Raw genomic sequence first — 18,630 nt, forward strand, 5'->3', positions numbered from 1 at the left:
GATACCCCTTGCAAGCATCTCCGCGCCCCCCCTTCATGTACTCAGGCTTCATCGCCACTGGTACTCTTTCACACATCGCCTTTCAATTAAGAATTACACGAAGGCGCAAACGTGCTGCGCGTCAGTTTTCCTACATTGCTGTCCCGCGTGCCGAAGAGAATCCACGTGCGAAGCGCCGTCTAATGCGGCAGTCCGACAAGCGCGAATATAAGCGGAGGCTGAGCCTCAGAAAGAGAGGGAGGCCTCTGTCACAGAATAGCCCCCCATCCCACCTCGCCGCCTCGTCTTTCGTGATTACAGATTGGTCAGAATGCAGACGTTGCAGGATGCTTCTGAAGCGCCTTGAAGGACTAGCGATGCGTAGGCGCGCACTTCCTCGTCAGAGCACATGTCCACAAACTCATACCAGTTGATGTGGTGCGCGAACTCTTCCCACGTAATAAACCCTTCGTGAACCGGGTGCGGCAGCGGTGTCGACTCACGATTGCGCCACCGCGCCTCTCGAAGCGCCTCCAGCTCAACGCAGCGACGACAGGCAACCCGCGGGATCGAATTACTTGCCGCGCCGCGCACAACCTCGGAAGCACGTGGTCGTCGCCCGCCTCCTCCTGTGCTTCGCAGACTGTACCGTGGCGTACCTCGCATTTCGGCCAGCGCACGCGCCAGTGCACCACCACCAAACGCTCTGATCTCGGGTGCTCGCGCAACAGCCATGAAGTCGTCCCACGCGCAGCCTCGAGCGACCTCAGCTACCGTAGCCGTGCGCTGCGAGCTGAGCTGCACGACACGCTCAGGGACCCGAGGCAACCACGATGTTATCGCAGAGGCCGCCTCTTTCGCCTCCCGCCTATCGTCTGGGGCATAGCCCGCAGGGAATAAGGCTGCGCTGGGATGCTGCAGGAATGTGGCGGTGCCACCAGGGATGGAGCGACTTCCAGACGTGCCGTGGTCGAGTAGGAGATGGGCGGCTCGCCTGCAAGGCACCCGCTGCTTCTGCCGCCGCCCCGCCCAGAGACCGTCACGACGGTCGGCTGGCGTGTCACTATACGCGTTCAAAAGGTCGGAGACAAAGCTGCGCACCGTGTCTAGCCCCATGATATTCACCAGACTCATGTACTGCTTCTTCGTCTGCTTCACGTAGGACTCGCGATAGAGGAAGATGAGATGCCAAATGGTGTCGCACACACTGCTCTGCTGAACAGCGTCCCACTGCAACCGTGCGTCCTGCGTCGAGCCGATGAGCAGGCTGGCCGCACCGGCTAACTTCCAAAGCGGGTCATCCATCGCGCCAGGTGTGCGATAAAGCGAAAGGGAGACGAGTAGCGGGTCGATGACAAGTTGCTGAATGGCAACAACTCGACACCCCAGCGGTACAGCAAACTGTGACCGCTGCTGCGACACCCGGGTACTACCCCCTTGCGTTTCCAAGAACAGTTGCTTGGCCGCCGTCAGCCTCCGCTCGAGGTCCACTTGCCACGGTAGGAGCAGAGCTTGACGCCCTTGATCAGGGCCGGGCGCGTTTAGGCACCGGGACGCTCTCGATGGCCACAGAGTTTCCCAGCCTGCCTTCACCTCCTCTGCATAGCGCATCATGGCGGTGATGAAGCCATCTTCAATGTGCAACTCCACAGGTGTCAGCCGAAGAGCCACAACGGAGCAGCACAGAATAGGCGTGACACGCAGAAGTTTGCGCTCAATCTGAAGTCCGCTCTCTCTGTCATCGACGAGCTGCGCGACAACACGCTGCTTGGCAGACAGACGCTCATCGTCGACCTGAAAGCTGCGGAAGCGCAGCTGAATCCGCTGTACATCGCATCCTTCAGCGTCCTTACGAGGCCCTGCGGGCGCCGGCCGACTCGTGTCACTCGGCACCCGTGCGCCCTGCAGAAAGGAGAAATCCACTGGCTCGATCGCCAAGAGCAATATGTCCCGCAGCCACCCTTCCGCCTTGCCAGTGGCGCGGCACAAGACGTACATGCTGGCAAGGTGCAGCGTGAATGAGAGCTGCGGAAAAGGCAGCGTACGGTAGGCATCAATGGTCGGCTCCGTTGTGATACTCACGGCGTAGCTGATGCCGTGCACACCGCGTACTCGAACAAACAGCAGCGACGACGCCCCCGTGGCAGCGTCGACCACCTCGAGCTCTCGCTGGAACGCGCCGACGGAGTTCGGCCGATGCCCGATCTGCTGCGGGTCGAAGTTGAGCACGCACCGCGCCGAAGCTGCCGGTGTTGTCTTTGGTCCACTGGCCGTTGACCGGCCGACGTCGTTGAGGAGAACCCACAGCTCTACCTCAGCCGGCAGCTGTCCTGCTGCGGGCGGCACGTCCCACGTCCATGCCTTGCGGCGTCGCGGGAACACCGTCGACACGCGACGCGCCCCACGCTGCCGGAAGCACACCGTAAAGGATGTGCGATTCTCCAGCACCAGAGGCGGCTGAACAGCTTCCTCCACTTGCACGCACATCATGCAGCCCTTGTGCACGAATGTGGTGATGTTGAACACCTTCGCCTCCTCTCGTCTCACGAAGAGCTCCCCATCTATTTCTTGAATGTCTTCAGGGCGAAGCGGCGGGAGGCAGTCAGCCACACCCTGCGCATTCTCATTCGGCGCCCCGGGAGGGGCTTGCGGCCAGTGCTGGGCTAGTGGGACGCGCGCTTGGTAGACCAGGTTCACGTACCGCTCCCCCACAGCGTGCACCTCAAACGGCGGAGACCAGTGGCACTGATCAACGTTGTGCGCCCCATCGTCACAGATCATGAAGGAGAAAAGCGGCTGCAGTCTACCGCCCACCACCTCTGATGCCACGAGGGTGTTCACCACCGCCTCGGTGAAGGGCCCCGTTTGCGTTGCCGGCAGTAGCGAGCCGTTCCCGCCGCTGCTGCTATATTGGGCGAACCGCATCGTGTACGGTGACTTGTTCACCAACACCCAGCGCGGGCGAATAGTCACGACACGAGTGTCGCTATAGGCACCCACAGAGGCCTGATGACCCATCTCGACAAGGCATGAAAGAACCCACAAGGCCCCGCGCTTATGGCGGCTGACGCAAACAATCACCTGAGCCTCCGCCGCCTCGTGTACCTGCAGCGGCTTCGACGACCAATCCGACCAACTCGCCTGCGAACCGCCCCTGCTCATTCCAGCATCGGCGGTCTCCCAGAGGCGCAGGAAGAGACCGTGGCTTCCTGCCTCGTTTCTTCTGTTTTTGCGGCCCCACTCTGCAGTTAGACTATTGTACAGGAAAGGCTCTGCACGCCTGCCAACAGGGCAGTGGCCGCTGCCGCCCACGTCCGCCTCCCATGGCGCCACCGTCGCCGTGCTCACAGTAAGCCCCGACAGCCCCGCGAGCGGGGCGACGCACCGCCCTGTATCGCCATGGTGCGGCCTCGTAGTATCGGCCAGTTGTAGCGGCACGCTGGTCTCATTGAAGATCCACTGGGGACAGTACAGCACAACCTCTCGTTGAGCGTACTTGATGGCCAGGACGAGGGTTGCTTTGGTGACCGGGTCAGCAACAACGAGTTGTGAGTCACACCGCGCCTTATCAAGCGGCGTGTAGACACACGCTGGCTGATGCTGAGCGGTGGACGAGCCGCCGGCCGGAGCAGCAAACCACTGAGCAAGTGCGACACCGTTGGGCTGCTGCAGTGACACACTAAGGCACACGTCCTCCAGAGGATCCATTTCGGTCACCCCGTAGCTTCCGTCCACACCGACGGCGACGGTGTGCACCTGCGTGTAGATCGCCGTATCAGGGGATGTATCGAACAGTCCGGTTCGTCTCCCACGTTGAGTACGGCGCGTTAGCAGCGTGACCATGAAGGGCACACCAACGGCGTTTCGAATCGTCACCACAGCCTCTGCTGTGACGATGACAGAGCGCAAGGGAGAGAGGAAAGGGTGGCGCAGGACATCCGCCGGCTGTCTCCTTGACTCCTCCACACGGAGGAGGAAGAAGGTCTTGTCCGGCTTTCCGGAGAAGACTTCAAAGTTCTTGCCCATAGCAATGCGCCCGACACCGCTGTCGCGACGGCCGTCACTCGCACTACTCCTGCTACCGTGCACGGAGCTGCATACGCACAGGAGCACAGTTCCCGCCAGACAAGGGAGGCTATCGTACGATATGCCGAGAGATAAAATCGAGTCTGCGCTCAGCTTAATCTGCTGAGGAGCAGAACTGGGTGATGAGATAGTAGCAACGTTGCCAAGGGCGAACGTCGCGCGGCGGCGCAGCATATTCACAGGGACGCATTGAGAAGAGGCTGGGGGTACAACGCCAACCGTGTCGTATCCTCCGGAGGCGTTCGGGGCGATTTGCAGCAGCGCCGTGCTGAGGCGATTCGTGAAGGTCACAGATGTGTGCAGAAGCACCTGCTTTTGGCCCTGCCGCTGACGTGGGACCGAGACATCGGCAAGGATGTAGCGCTGCAGCGGCCCACTGGTGGCCATAGGTACCCGTTGGACGCCAACGGCGGCCAACGATACCACGGCACCACATGCCCTCGACGCCGGTGCGCTGGAGGGGCGCTCGTGATGCGGCTGCACCGTGATCTTCTGGTGCTCTCGCGGAAGCTCCTTACCGTGCATGCGTCGAAGGTTGAACTCCCACTCCTGCCCAGCGTGCAGCACACGCGTGCACGAAGAGTCGGTACCGTCGTCGTAGCCAGCGCCCGCACGTAGGCGCACGCCCTGCGGATTCGCCATGTGCTCGGGTAAATGAACGACGACAGCGACTCCAGTCGCCTGCACAATCTTGAATGTGTAAAAGACCGATGTACCCGTGACGGCGCCGTCCGTTATGCCCCGCGTTGCCAGAGCGTCGACTCTGGCCAAATCGAACGTGTTCCGCAGCATCAGCAGCTGCCGCAGGTTGCGCAGCAGTTCTGAGGAGAAGCACAGCTTGACGCTGCTCGTGCGCGTTGAGAGGCGCAAGTAACCTTTCCGGTCGTATAGATCCACAACGGAGGCGTTATTACGAGAGGAGAGGGACATATTCACATGCACCGGCTCGAGCACAGGCGCCCAGTGCGACTGGGATAGCTCATAGTACTCGAGCTGAAGCGCAAAGCATATCTCTGCGGATGTGTCCTGATACTTGAGTGAGCATTCAGGGATATGGACCTCGTTCGCGTTAATGCAGAAGAGCGGCATGTCGATGTCCTGGCTATCGTCGATTATGAAGAAGCTCACATATGGGACTTGTACGGAGACTGCGACGCAGGTAATGTCAGCGCCCGCCTCCGTCGCCAACGCACTCGCGTTGTCGCCGCGACCAGCGTGTGGAGTTCGCGCATACGAGGCGAGGCTCGCCTCGCTGCCGTTCCCGGGCGCGTCCCAGCCGCGTTGCAGCGAAGACAAGCCAGACCATACGTCGCGACGCACCGCTTCCTGCCAGCGCGACGCGGCCGCCTGGGCGTGGCGCGCTGCCCGAGCCATGAACACAGCATCGCTGTACCGCGCCCGCACCTCGACGCCTGTTGCGGCGCTGACGTGGAAGGTTCGAGTGCGCACTGGCGATGAAGCGCCATGGCCAGAGCAACGTTTAGTTTCCTCGGTCATCAGGACCTTCATGGCCCAGTCCGATACAAGGCTAGACAGGTCCACGGCCGCGTTACCCTGTTGTGCTACGTACTCACTTCGAGCGCCGACATGTGCTAGGTCAAACGCCGCTGTCAGCTCGTCTTCGCCGGTTGTAGAGGATCTAGTGTTCATGAGACACAAGTTCATGTGACTGTAGAGGATGAGGGTGCGCTGAGCAGATGTGATGCCAGTGTGAACAGTGCCGGTATGCAGCATAGAGGCTACGCCCGTGACAGAGCGCGGCTCCGGAATGCGAAGCTCGAACTGCACTTCGCCAGAAAAGCGGTGCCACCTCGGAGACGCCACCTGCCGCCCATCCATGCTGGACAACTCGACTGCGGCGGGCAACGGATGATTCCCACCGGGCACCCCCACGCCGCGAATGGCGGCGGCATCGTTTTCCCGCACCACGGTGCACGTGTCACGATCGATCACAACATACGAGCCATTGCCAGCGGCAACGTAGGCCTCGATGGACGGGGCGCTCATGCAGATGATGGCGTTCATGATGCGCAGTGTCACGCCTTCGTCGAGGAAGATGAGGCGACCACGCCGCGCACCGTTCATGTGAATCGTGTGGCCGTTGCCATAGAGGTACAAAAGGCTGTAGAGCTTATTAGCCACCCGCAGCGGCGTCCGCTCCGACAGCGCCAGATCCTTGCTGAGCCACAGGTCCTGCTGCATCACGTGCTCTTTCGCTGTCTGGTAGTCTGGGACAGTTTCCTGGAGGTACGGCGTGTAGAGGAGGTCGACCCACGCCATCATCGGTACGGTTTCCAGCGTCACTGTGATTTGCCCGACCTGCAGCGCACCTCTGTAAGCCATCGTCTCCTCATCTTGTGCGATACGGAGCGAGCATGACGCGCGATCCGCTTGTGTCGAAGCCCTAGACGAAGCCGCAGAGATGACGAGGGTTGGGATGACGTTTTCAGTGCCGAGGAGGCAGCTGGCCAGCGTCACAGCGAGCCGCAGCGATACCCCTCGCTCATTGAGGTCATCCTCAGGGTCCGCCACGCGGGTCCAGTCGTGCCGACCTGTGTAGTACGCAGCGTCGAACTCGTTGAGCTCAAAGTACACTGCTGTTGGGGGGCCGGACTCATCCGCGGCGTCGTCGGCTTCTACGCGCAGGAGAAGCGAGGAGAGGTGGAAGAGAAAGCGTCTTGCCTTCGTTGGTGAGCTCACTTGCTTCGCGCCTTGCCGAACCTGTCCCGGCGGCGCGGCCGTCTCGGACAGATCGGGCGCGACACTTGCGGCTGCTATCGACTGCGACGCCGACGAGGAATACTTCATGACGGCAGCCAGAAAGGATGTTTGCTGAAGCGCCACACGAAGGAGAGCTGTGTAGTGGAGCCGCGTCAGCGTCAGCTGCATTGGATCTAAGTTAAGGCGCCACTCCTCGCTGCTTTCTTTAGCGGGAGCGGTGGAAGCCTCAGGAGACGCGCCGTTCTGCACCCGCTGACGCTGCACACGGATGCTGAAGCGTTCCAGGAGCACCTTGCACCGCTGCCTCCCTTGCATGGCACAGAGTAGGGTGTTCTCAAGTCGAAGCACTGTTTGAACACCATCCACGCTGTTACGCTCGGGAGGCACCGAGTCCCACATCACCGTCACTGCCTCCGTGAGGAGCAAGAGCAGTTCCTGCGTGTCCACGGCTTCCCAGGCAGCTGCCTCAAGGACGGTTGAGGCGTGGCCTGGTGTGGCGGTCACCGCTACTTCGCTTTCACCCACGAACAGCGCAAGGGTTCCGCTTCGAAGCCGCAGCGCGTAGCTGCCGTGCCGCTCGAGCGCCGTGGTGACGGTGACTGTCGAATGGAGTGAGACAGGCGCTTCGTTATCGCCAAGCAACGCCGCTGCACACGACTTCACGTGCGCACGCAGGCCGTTCAGCATTGACGTCATGTGTGCCATCGAGGGTGCAAAGAGCCACAGCGACGGCAGCTCGATGATGACGTTGTGCTGCATGGGCGCATATTCTAGCACCGCATAGAGAGCGTCTTTCGCCGGATATGTTTCTCTGGACTGTGCCGCACTCTCATCGACCACCGTAGGCAGCACTGCCGTCGTCTGGTGGGTGGCGGCCGCAGCGGGGAGCTCACCGAAGAGCTCATCAAGTAGCGTGGCGTCTCTCGGTTTCGGTGCTCCCATTGACAAGAGCGATGAGGCGCCTGCGTGGGGTGACGCATGCTCACGGGGATGAGGGGGGACGGCCACCGGAATTTGCCATGAGGTCGGCTGCTCGAGCACGAGCGGGATAGACGTCAAGACAGAGCCGCCATTCCGACTGTCTTCCAGTGCGCAGTGGAGAAGTCGTGAAACACGCATCATTGCGTGCGACCCGTTCGAAGTTTTGCGCAGCTCGAGACACATTCTCGACACGGCACAGCTCAGCACAAGTAACGGCGCGGCTGCGGCGGGGCTGGAGGAGTGTGAAAGCTCCTCAGAGCATGGGACACGGCACTCAAGACGTTGGAGATGAACGCGCACCACCTGCGTCGCCCACCTTTCACTGTGGCTATCGCCACAGAGCTGGTGAGAGGGTGTCACTGACTGCGGTGTCTGTGCCACGTAGCGAAGGCAGCTTTCACCCAGGTGCGGATCGTCCACGATAGTCGATCTAAGAAGCGCCACTGCCTCGCCGTTTACGGTGGCTGTCACCACACCGGGTGAGTCGACCGACAGGAAGAGAGCTTTCTCTACAGGGGCCGTCGCGTCCGTTTCCGCCATCGGGTCAACTTTGGGGTTCGTTCGCCACTGCCAGCCGTACTGTACCGCGAGTGAGGCGGCACGCGCAGCGGCAGCGCCGCCGCTCTGCACGGGTTCCACCTGTAGAACACATGAGCTGCCGCTTTCTGGGAAGGCCAACGACCCAGTCATCAGCGTTCCGCAACCGAGCCAGAGTTGCTGAGCGGAAAAAGAGCACCGCAGCTCCCCGCCAGTAGAGCGCACCACAGAGGCGGTAGCGCCGCTAAGCCGCAGGAGGCACCACTGCATCGGCTGGCTGCCGCTTTGGTTGGAATGGGACCGCGACGGGCCCACGCCCAGGGCCGCCTCTCCCTTCACACTCAGTGTCCACGTGCTCTCCTCGGCGACTGCCTTGAGTAGTGAGGCAGGTGAAGCCGCGTTCACTACGTGCGAGGCCTCCCTCTCCGTACCAAGCAGCGTTGACGCTACAAAGTTGGCGTGGAAGACGTCCATCGCATGCGCAAGGTCAGCACTCGAGCACCACATCACGCAGGGCTCCGTCGGTGATGGTAGCACCACTCTATAGAACCTGTGCAGTGGTACGCCTGCGATCCAGAAACATCGCGCGTCGCACAGAGGCTGAGTGATGTTGACGTGCAAGCTCGGCAGGCACCACTGAAATGGGGTTCCCGAGCCCGGCTGAGCGTGAGAGATGACCGCGCCAAACAAGTGCACGTCGAAGGCGCTGTCGACCGCCTTCATCGCCAGCGATTGGTTATCTGAGAGGGAACAGGAGACTGGTGCTTGCACGCGGTCGGTGAAGAGAAGACGGGTTACCGACAGGCGCAGGTGGGGGGCCGGCTGCAGCAGTGCCGCATTGACGGCGTGCGCGATCCAGTCCACCTGCCTCGGCACTTGCAACTCCGCTGCTTCCAGGGCGACAGATTTGCAGATGTGCGTCCACGACACAGCTGTCTTGGCCTTTCGAGGGACTCGCCACAGCAGCGGGGGGCACAGAAGCGTTCCGGCGCGGAACCAGCACGGCTCTCGCTCCACCAGCGCTAGGGTGCGCGGCACAAGACCCTCTAGCACGAATTGAAAAAGATACTTGACCAATGGGTGCCAGTAGAGCAGCCGTACGCGACGCAACACCATCTTCAGTTTTTGTTGATGGCGGATGCCTGTGATCGAGATCGAAGCAGCAGCGTCGTCCTCACCGCCGCAGTTCCTTGCTCCTAGCCAATCGGAGAGGGACAACATTGGCGGCCGCCTCTCCAGCTTCCACTCCAACGACAGCTCACTAGTCACTTCTGATTCGCTGGGCTTTGCGGCACCCTCTGGTTGCATGAGCGTAATCCAATTCGCCTTCCCTGGCAGAACTCCGGTAGGTGAAGGGCAGCACCACTCTAACTGTGGGGTCTCGGAGCGTACCTGCACGTGATGGCACGCCTCCGTCATGCGCCACTCCAGAGTAACACCAAGCGCTCTGAATCGAAGCATATGAATGCCCGCAGACAACACAGGCGCTCCGGCAGCATCTTGGACGTCCAGGATTACCTGCAGCGAAGGTACAGAGAGGTCGACATGATGAGTCAATGCGTTGCCGCCGAACTCACTAGTTTCCCACGACTGCACCTCCGCATTCGCCACGGCGCTGCTGCATACGTCCGCGTCCTCGCTGACTTCTTCCTCCTGCCTTTCCTCGTCGTCGCCAAAGGATCGCCACCACGGATAGCCTACAATGACTGTTTCGCTGAAGAGTCGGTTGGTGAGCATCCCTACCGTGTCCCACCATGCCTCTGCCCACTCCAGAAAAGCCGGACCGACCCGCAGCCGCATCTGTGCGGTAGATCCGACGCGCATGGCACACCACCGTGCAGAAGGCAGTGGTGACGGGCGCCTGCCGTTCACAAATCGAACGAACAACGCACCCGCATCCCCATCGGTCTGTCTGGTGGTGCCGGCCGAGGACGCGCTTGATGGCGAGCTCAACTCCAGTAGCTTCACATCCTTGTCGTGTGACTCACTTGAACTCATGCAGGCGCACAAAGCCACCCTGTCTGCAACGCTCAGCTCGTAGCATTGATTGTCGCGATAGCTTTCTACTCGAAGGAAAAATGGTGTTAGAGACAAGACGGCGTCGCGCCGAGAGCAAAGGCGGGCGCCGGCGCTGTCGCAAGCGATCTCTAGCGTATCCAGGCACGCGGAGGGTTCGCTCCCTTCACACGTCAGGCGTATCGATGGAAAGGAAAATGTCAACCCGTAGAGGGGCTGCTTGCGGAGCTCTGGTGCCGCGACGGCGGCATCATAACGCGCCTGCACGGAGGCGCGAAGCAGCAGCGGCGGCGACGTCTCGGCCACGCAGCAGCGGCGCAGCGCCGCTGCAAAAGCGCATGCTTCAGCGCTGCTGGCGCACTGAAAGGCAACATAGCGGCAGGGAACTGCGTGAGTACCCATAACGGCCCGACGCAGAGCCTTCCGAACTTTCTCCCGTGACAGTGCTTTGCCGGCGCCATTCTCTGCGTCCGCCTTCTCTAGCCAAACCTTGACGGCGCGCTGCAGCCAGACCGCGTTCTCAAGAAGCTCCGGTGGCACCTTCAGTTTCTCTAGCAAGAGACTCTTCGCATCACTGTAGTCCCTTCCCAGCGACTCCTCGTGATCTATGCCCCCCTGTGAGACGTAAAGGTGCACGCGAGGGCCTGTGGCGCCACTAGTAGACGCTGTCACTCCAGAATCTGTCACTCCGCTATCGACGCTCACGTGCGTGCAGCCCTTCTGCAGTGTGTAATACTGCGCTGGGAATGTTGAGCGATGCGCGTGGTAGACGACGCACACGCCAAGACGCACTTCGACTCGCTGAGGAACAGGTACACCGGCTGTCGTTGTAGACTGCTGCCGCGCCGCGGAGAACGGATGCAGGTGCTTGTAGTACGAATCCCCCTCACTTGTTGCGTGCGGTGGATCATCGTCGTCGCTGCCGCTTTGCTGCTCGGGCGCAGCGTGCCAGAACCTCCATCCTGTGGGATGAGGAAGAACGCGTAAGCGAAAGGTAGAGACCGCCTCGCCTTCTGGGCTTTTTACGGTGCACTTGTAAGCATCATCGCGCTGCAGAATGGCTGATTCGAGCGACGCTGCCAAGTCTACCAGCAAGCTGCCAGCGGTTGTCAGCACCGACAGACTCGTGCGCGACCACGTCAAGCTCACAGCGTCGCTGGAGGACATGCGCAGGTTCCACTGCGGCAGATTAGGATGGCATCTCCCCAAAAGACTACGCTCCACCGCTGCGTCAATGGCCGTGTCAGACAGCAGCACACACCTCTCAATGGAGCGAGGGGCGACGCCAGACATCGCGCTGGACGGGAAGTACACCGACAGACGCATGGCGGCCGCTTGCACCTGCGTGCAGTCGATCCAGTCCGTGTCGAGCGCGCCGAGCGGCTCGAAAGCAGTGATCGTCATTGCTGGGGAGGCTTTTCCGCTCATCTGGTTCTCTCTAGCCTCCTCACGCAAACGCTCCTGCCGCTCCAGACGGTGCTCTGCATCGTTTCGCACAAGCACCTGCGTCAGCGACAGCTCGCAGCCCTGCACCTGTGGAACCTCGGAGAGGGATACAAGTACAGCCTCCACTGCCACAGACCAGTCGATGGAATGCAGTCGCTCCACCTTACGCCGCAGTACGATCAGTCGCGCGTCCGAATCCGTCACGCAGCGCTGCTCAATGTACGTCAGGCGCGACGAGGCGGGCATGACTAGCGCCGTGAAGTCGCCATCACTTCCGGAGTTTACCGAGGGCGATGTGTGGAGTGATACGGTGCCGACACGGCCACCAACTGCGGAGCACGACAGCCCTGTTTCACGCCCCATCACGGTAAAGAAGAAGTCGATCAAGTGCCGCAGCGGCACGACATCAATGACCACCTGCACAGGCGCCAAGCCGACGCGCACGCAATGCAGCGCCGACGTCCGTGACGTCAGCTGCTGTGTGGATCGCCGTGTCCACTCGACTTGCACGGCGGCGTGGCGCCGGCACTCCTCCGGCAAAATAGCCCAGCAGAACTCGAGAGGAGAGAAGGTGCGCAGCCTTGATCGGAGACCTCGCACTTGTCGCTCGGTCGCGTCTGCAGTTGACGTGCAAGAATCGACAGTACCGCTCGTGCTTCGGGGGGGCGAAAACGAATTGGTCTGTGGACCATCTTGTCGTATGCCTGAACGGCATATTGAAAGAATCACCTCCTCTGTCGGCTCGTGCGCGCATTGTCGAGCCTCCAGTCCCGAGAGGGAGGCGGCTGTGATGGAGAAGCTCTCCATGGCACCCCAGTAGTACGCGGCCGGCAGGGTCGACCCACTGGCCGCACCCACGCCAACCCACTCGGCACCCACCTGAAGCGTGTGCAGTGCCACTCGCGCCAGCCTGTCGCGTGCCGGGAGGGAGGCTGCGGCTTCACGCATAGTGACAGCCGAGCTCATAGGCGCACTTGAAGCACTGCTCTGCAGCTCCACCGTGAGCGCCGCGGCGTGAAGGAAGACGACGCAGCTAGGGGTATCTCGATGACTTGACAGCTTCTTCGACGAGTCCATGGCTGCTGGATCACACGTCGGTGTGGGCAGCGATGTTTGAGTGTCGGCAAGGGCTCTCGCCTCCTCAGGGGACATGCCAAGCTCTTGCGCTATCACTGCCCGTTGCGCCTCGGTCCATTTGTCAGCCGTCATGAGTTGCACTAGCTCGCGCAGCTCGGCACGCACTTCGTCACTCAGACCGTCAGAGGACTCAGAGCTGGCGGGACTGCTTGCCGAGGCCACCGCCTGCGATCCCGAGCGCCAGAAGGAGAACCACCCACCTTTCGCCAGTGGGGTGGCAAGCGGCACCGGTGGCGCGCTGGGGCGCGCAGGGCTTGTGGTGGGTGTCTCACCTACGCCGGCTACCGCCCTCTTCTCACGCAGCAGCTTTTCAAACTCGGCACGCTCCATCTCAACTCGCTCAATGGCGAGACGCTTTCCCAGCTTCAGCACATCGATGGCCAGCTCGTTTTCAAGTGCGGCCATCGCCATCTGCTCGTCTACTGTCAGCGGCTCCAGCCATCCCGCTGCCCCAAGAGCCGTCCGCTGCTGCCGCAGGTACAGTCGCATGTAGCGGTCGCGCTTCTGCTTCATCGAGGTGTAGGCGATCCACGAAAAAGGTGTTGGCCGGTGAACAGACGCCAGCGCGACGGCTCTGCTGTTCTGGATTTGCTGTCGCACGGCGTCTAGCGTGTACCGCCACCACATCCGCGGAGCGGTCTTGGGGCGTTCCCCGATGGGGCGGAGCCGACGGAGCACCTGCCCTTGGCGCACATGCACCAATCGCTGCATCAAGCCGTAACATGTGATGCAGCTCTCACTTGTGATGATACACGAGCACGCGCCATTCATGCGCGCGGCGACCATGTACTGCGGGGTCGACATGTCTGTGTAGACCGGCTGGTATGCAAGCTCCACTGCCACATCAAACGGATTCAGAAAGGGCACCTGAGTTTCTCGGCCCTCGCCCACCCAAAGCAAGGCTGAGAGGCCCCGCAAGGAAATGAGCTGCCGCGCGACGCGCTCCCCTGGGGCGACAAACGCGGGCTCGAAGCGCTCGTCGCACCCGCACGTTTTGATCTCGTTAATTTGAAAGGACAACGACACCTGCTGGCTCGTCGGCATCACTTTGGCATCGACCTGCGTGGCGGACGAGGGCTGAGATTGCACTGAATGCTGGAGGTGTTGCTGTGGCGACTGCGGTGTGAGCGCTCCATCGGCGACCCCGCCGCCAAACGTGGCATCGTCACCGGAGGATGCACCGGCCACGCAAGATGTGTAGTGGATCGACAGTTCCACGGCCTCAATGCGAATGTTGTTCAGAATACTTGCCCTCAGGCGGGCAGTGAAGTTATTGTCGCTGCTGTCCGCCGCGTCTAGTGTTCGTGGTGGTACCGATGCCGGCGCTGCCGTAGAGCTGCTAGGGCGCGACAGACCTTCGCGGAACGCCAGCAGAAGTGCCTCGTCGGTTGCGAGCAGCTCCCGAGTCTTGCGCTCGCGGGCCTCTCGGGTGTCTTGGTCGATGCTGTAGTCGGCAGTTTCTTTGTCTGCCACAACGACGTGCGCCTTTCGGATTTGCACCACGACCGACTCGGATCGCAGGCGCGTCCACGGAATGGCGATCGTCAACTCCTCGATGGTGCCCATGAGCACGCACACGGGTACGTCAACGAAGCGCAACGCATCTTGACGCACCTTCAAGTTTCGCATATGAACGAGGCCATTCCATATAGACACCTTCACTTGTTCGCGATCGATGTTGTCGAAATAGTCACCCAGATAGGACGTGAGCAGGCCGGCGACGAACTTGTCGAACATGGTGGTCGCACTTTTGCTTTGCCCCGTGTGACCTATGCTTCTGCTGTGGTGGGGTGAGGGGGAGAGGGCAAGGAGACCCACGAGACGATTCTGCGAAGCACTACGATACGCCAGCGACGGGACGGCTGCGGATGACCGAGGGAGGAACTAAAGGGAGGCGAGCGAACCGAATCAGAGTGGCACTGCGAATAGCCAGCGTTCATCGGCTTACCCCAGAAGTTAGCAAGAAAGGGAACGAACGTATTAAAAGAAACTTCAAACGAGGAGGTAAGCGCGTCGCGATGGAAGTCAGCGCAGGTGTCACATAGAGGTAAGCTTACGGGAGGGGATTGAGGGCAGCGGTGGGAAGGGCTAGCGATGGCTTGGCAAGCAATGTGAAAGGAGAGACGCTTGAATTCAAGGAAAAATCGCTGGGTGTATGGGTTTCGATGGGAGAGGAGGGCTGAGTGCGACGAAAAAAAATCACGCAAAGATGTGCGGAGTTGTACTACCGTGTGTGTGTGTAGCTGCGCTCGCATGCAATAGAAAAAGCCCAAGGGCAACAGCACTGAAAGAGGAAGCGGAGGATGAGTCGAACGCGATGCAATCCACTGGCGGATGCCACTCGCTACTTACGAGAGAGAGCGAGAGAGATGCATATGGGCTCACATCCGACCGACAGCAAAGAGAAACGCGAGCATTGCGATGCGGAGAAAAAAAACACACACACAGAGAAATGAGGCGGTGATGAAGGAGAGGATGGCCGAAAGGAGGTGGACAGCGGAGAGGCGGAGGCAGAGGAAGGGATAGTCGAGGGTGCAGATTAGAGGTGTGAGAAATGCTTAGAGAGAGGAGAGCCTCTCCTGCGCTCCGTGCTAGAGCGGCCAGCACCGTTGCACTCGCTTAATATGAATACACCCCCCTCTGTGTGTGGGGGGTGGTGGGGGGCTGCTCTTGTCGGCCTGAGAGGCGTTGCGCAGTGGGCCGACACTCGGTTCACGCCTTTCCAATACCGGCCAATGGTGGTGACAGGAAAAGTGAAGTGTCATTGTTCTCGAACCGCCCCACAGCCAAGTCAACTCATTTCAAAGGGAAACGTGCACGCTGAAGCCAACACTAGAGAAGACGTTTTATGCCTCTGCTCTCAGCGCATTCGGGCAGCGATACGCCTCGTGGCGAAGAGGAAACGACAAAGTGGGGAAGAGAGAGGGGGAGGGAGAGAGAAATGCCCGCATCGCTCGTGGTGGCCTCTTATCGTGCCATGGCAGAGCGGGCGAGATCTTCCAAAACGAAGAGCCCCCCCCCCCACACACACCCCTCCCTCCACGCCCAAGGATGCTCGTTGGACGTCCACAACAGATAAGGAGCATATAACAAACCGCAGCGAAAACACGCTCAAAGAGAAGCCCTTCCTTTGCCCGCCGCCACCGGGGGATGCTCCGAACCTTTCACAATACCCCCCCATGTACCTGCTCCGCCCGCCACCACCACAACTCGGCTTTCTTCTCCCTGCTCGACCAGTTGTGCCGGATGCGCGACGTGCACTCTGCCACATCGAGCAGCTGCAGCCGCCATAGAGGAAGTGCAGGCGACGGTGAGGGAGGCAGCAACAAACAAAGCGGTGGTGGGTGGGCGAAGTAGGGCTGCGTAGCGTGGGTATGACTGAGAACGGCTGGCGAGTTTTCTTTTTTTTCTCTCTAAAGGAGGGGCAGACAACGAAAAAGGGGAGGGCGTCGAATTGCACAGGTCTTCCGCGGTCTTGCAAGAAATCCGCTGCCGCCCGAGAAGACAAGCGGGCGCTCGTGGGTACAGAAGGCTATGCCACCATTAGCGACAGAGGGCATCCCAATCGGCCCCATGAGGTCTCTTATACACGGGAACCTGCCGTTGACCGAGTGGGCCTTTTGGCCTGTGAGCATCCGCTTGCTTCGCCGCCTGCCACACCCGACGGCGCATGTGCGCAGAGACACACAACACCACGGCGCGTACGCACACGTTTAGTACCCCTTATCCGCACACACCGTGTGCGCGGATACCGTACCGCGGCTGAGGAACTCATGGAAGACACCCATGAACGTGTCAACGACGCGCTCAACGAGATGGTTTGTCCTCGTTGCGCAGTGCGCTGTCAGCAGCACCTTGCTGTCGGGCATGCTCCACAGGGGCGAGTCCGCCGGCAGCGGTTCCACCTCAAACACATCCAGAGCAGCAGCGCGAATGGTGCCCTTGCTGAGGGCTTCGCAAATGTCGGCTTCGCATTGTGACACGCCTCGGCCGATGTTGATGAAGACGGCGCTCGGCTTCATCTTCGCAAAGAACTCTCTGTTGAAGAAGTACTTCGTGTGCTCTGTACCAGGCAGCACACCGACGACAAAGTCAGCCTCCCGCACCGACTCGTCGAGCGCGTCATTGCCGCGCACCACGATGCCAAACCTGTCCACCGTCTTGTCGCCGCTGCGACGGATGCCGGTCACCTGCATCCCCAGCGCGGCGGCCTTCTCGCCACATGCTTGGCCAATTTCGCCGTAGCCGATGATCACCACCTTCTGCCGGTGGAGCTCAATACTGTCGAAGCAGTCCCACTTCCTCTCCCTCTTTGCGGCAGTCAGGCGCCATGGGAAGCGATTGAAGTACAGCATGCTGAAGACGACATGCTCTGCGAGAATGTTGGAGTAGCAGCCCTGTGTGTTGCAGAAGAGGACGCCGGATAGTTCCCGCGTCAGCTCCGAGAGCCTGTACGCGTCGACGCCAGCAGTCAGGCTGTAGATGAGCCTCACGCGACGCACCTCCATGCCGTAGTCGTCGCAGAGATCCTTGATAACAGCGTGGGCACAGCTCCCAGAGACGATCATGACAATACCATCATTTTCTGCCTTTACAGCGGCGAAGCAGCGGACGTCGGTGCCGCTCACGATGGCGGGGACGCTGCCCTCGAGCCTCTTTTCCAAAAGCCCAATGAGCGCAGCGGGGCTGTCATCATCAATGCAGACGCAAATCGTGGGGGCCATATTGCCGAGCGCGGAAGAGGAGAAAAAGGAGACGAGCGGCTAAGATAAAGATTACGGATCGACCACAGGAGACGAGGGGGATGAGAACGAGGTCGCCTCTCCCATTAAGACAGCACTGAGTGGAGAGGGAAAAACGGAGGTAATGAGAAGAACGCAGAGAGTTGCAAAGCGCTTTGAGCCAAGCGCATAACCAAAAATACACGAAAACAGCGCAGTGGCGGCGCAGAGAAAGAAAACAAATAAACAGAAAATGATGCAACAGGTAACGGTGTAGTGCTTGAGCACGTAAAGCAAGGTAAAGTCGAGGGCACCGAAAGGAATTATGGGATAGGTGCGGCGTGGGCCGGGAAGAGAGAGAGCAAGAGAGAGAAAATCTCGAAAGCAATAGTTAGTCTGCTGAGAGGATTAGGTCAGGTGAAGGATGCGCCGAAAAACAAATGATGTGAAAGAAGACGAGGTCGAGCGAAGAGGTGAGGGGTGGTGTGGGAGGGAGGGAGAGGGGGGTACCCTTCGGTGAGAGGTGCACGTCGCGGGAAGAAATAACGGGACCGCTGCAACGATGGTAGTAAGTACTGAGCATGTGCGAGCAAGAGAGAGAGAGACCATCGAAGAGGAGGGCGTGCTGGTGTGAGCTGGAAAAGAGAGAGAGGGTGCGTCGTCTCACACATGAAGACGACGAGCTGTCTGCTGTGTGCATGCATATGCCGCCTTCGTATGCCTTGTGACGTTGCCGTTTTTTTTTTTTGCCCCGATGGGGCTGGCAGCCGTGCGATTCCGTCTTCAGCAGAGAAAAGTTAGCGGCAGCGGCACACGCGTGTTGAGAATCCCCCGTTTCCGTGCATGTTGCATAATGTGCGCTTTCATCCCTCATGACAGAAGCGGCGGGGGTGACAGTACACCACACAGAGGCCCAAATGAGGGTGCCTGACCAACAGGAGTTACAGTGAGGAAAAAAACGCCCCCCCCCTCCCGACAGACGGCATGTCTATTCTTCACTATTCTC

General features: G+C 60.3%; 2 protein-coding genes across 2 annotated transcripts; both read right to left on the reverse strand.

The window, feature by feature from the left end:
• Positions 1 to 294: 294 nt before the first annotated feature.
• LSCM1_02200 (uncharacterized protein) lies at positions 295 to 14,640 on the reverse strand (the record flags this gene model as incomplete). The annotated part of the gene is made up of 1 exon (XM_067319786.1): positions 295 to 14,640. One exon carries the CDS (start codon positions 14,638 to 14,640, stop codon positions 295 to 297), a length of 14,346 nt encoding a protein of 4,781 aa, XP_067175161.1.
• A 1,976-nt stretch (positions 14,641 to 16,616) lies between these two features.
• LSCM1_02201 (uncharacterized protein) lies at positions 16,617 to 17,627 on the reverse strand (the record flags this gene model as incomplete). Its single annotated transcript, XM_067319787.1, has 1 exon — positions 16,617 to 17,627. One exon carries the CDS (start codon positions 17,625 to 17,627, stop codon positions 16,617 to 16,619), a length of 1,011 nt encoding a protein of 336 aa, XP_067175162.1.
• Between the last annotated feature and the right edge of the window lie 1,003 nt (positions 17,628 to 18,630).

Source organism: Leishmania martiniquensis, chromosome 34, assembly GCF_017916325.1.
Source record: "Leishmania martiniquensis isolate LSCM1 chromosome 34, whole genome shotgun sequence".
Taxonomy (NCBI): domain Eukaryota; phylum Euglenozoa; class Kinetoplastea; order Trypanosomatida; family Trypanosomatidae; genus Leishmania; species Leishmania martiniquensis.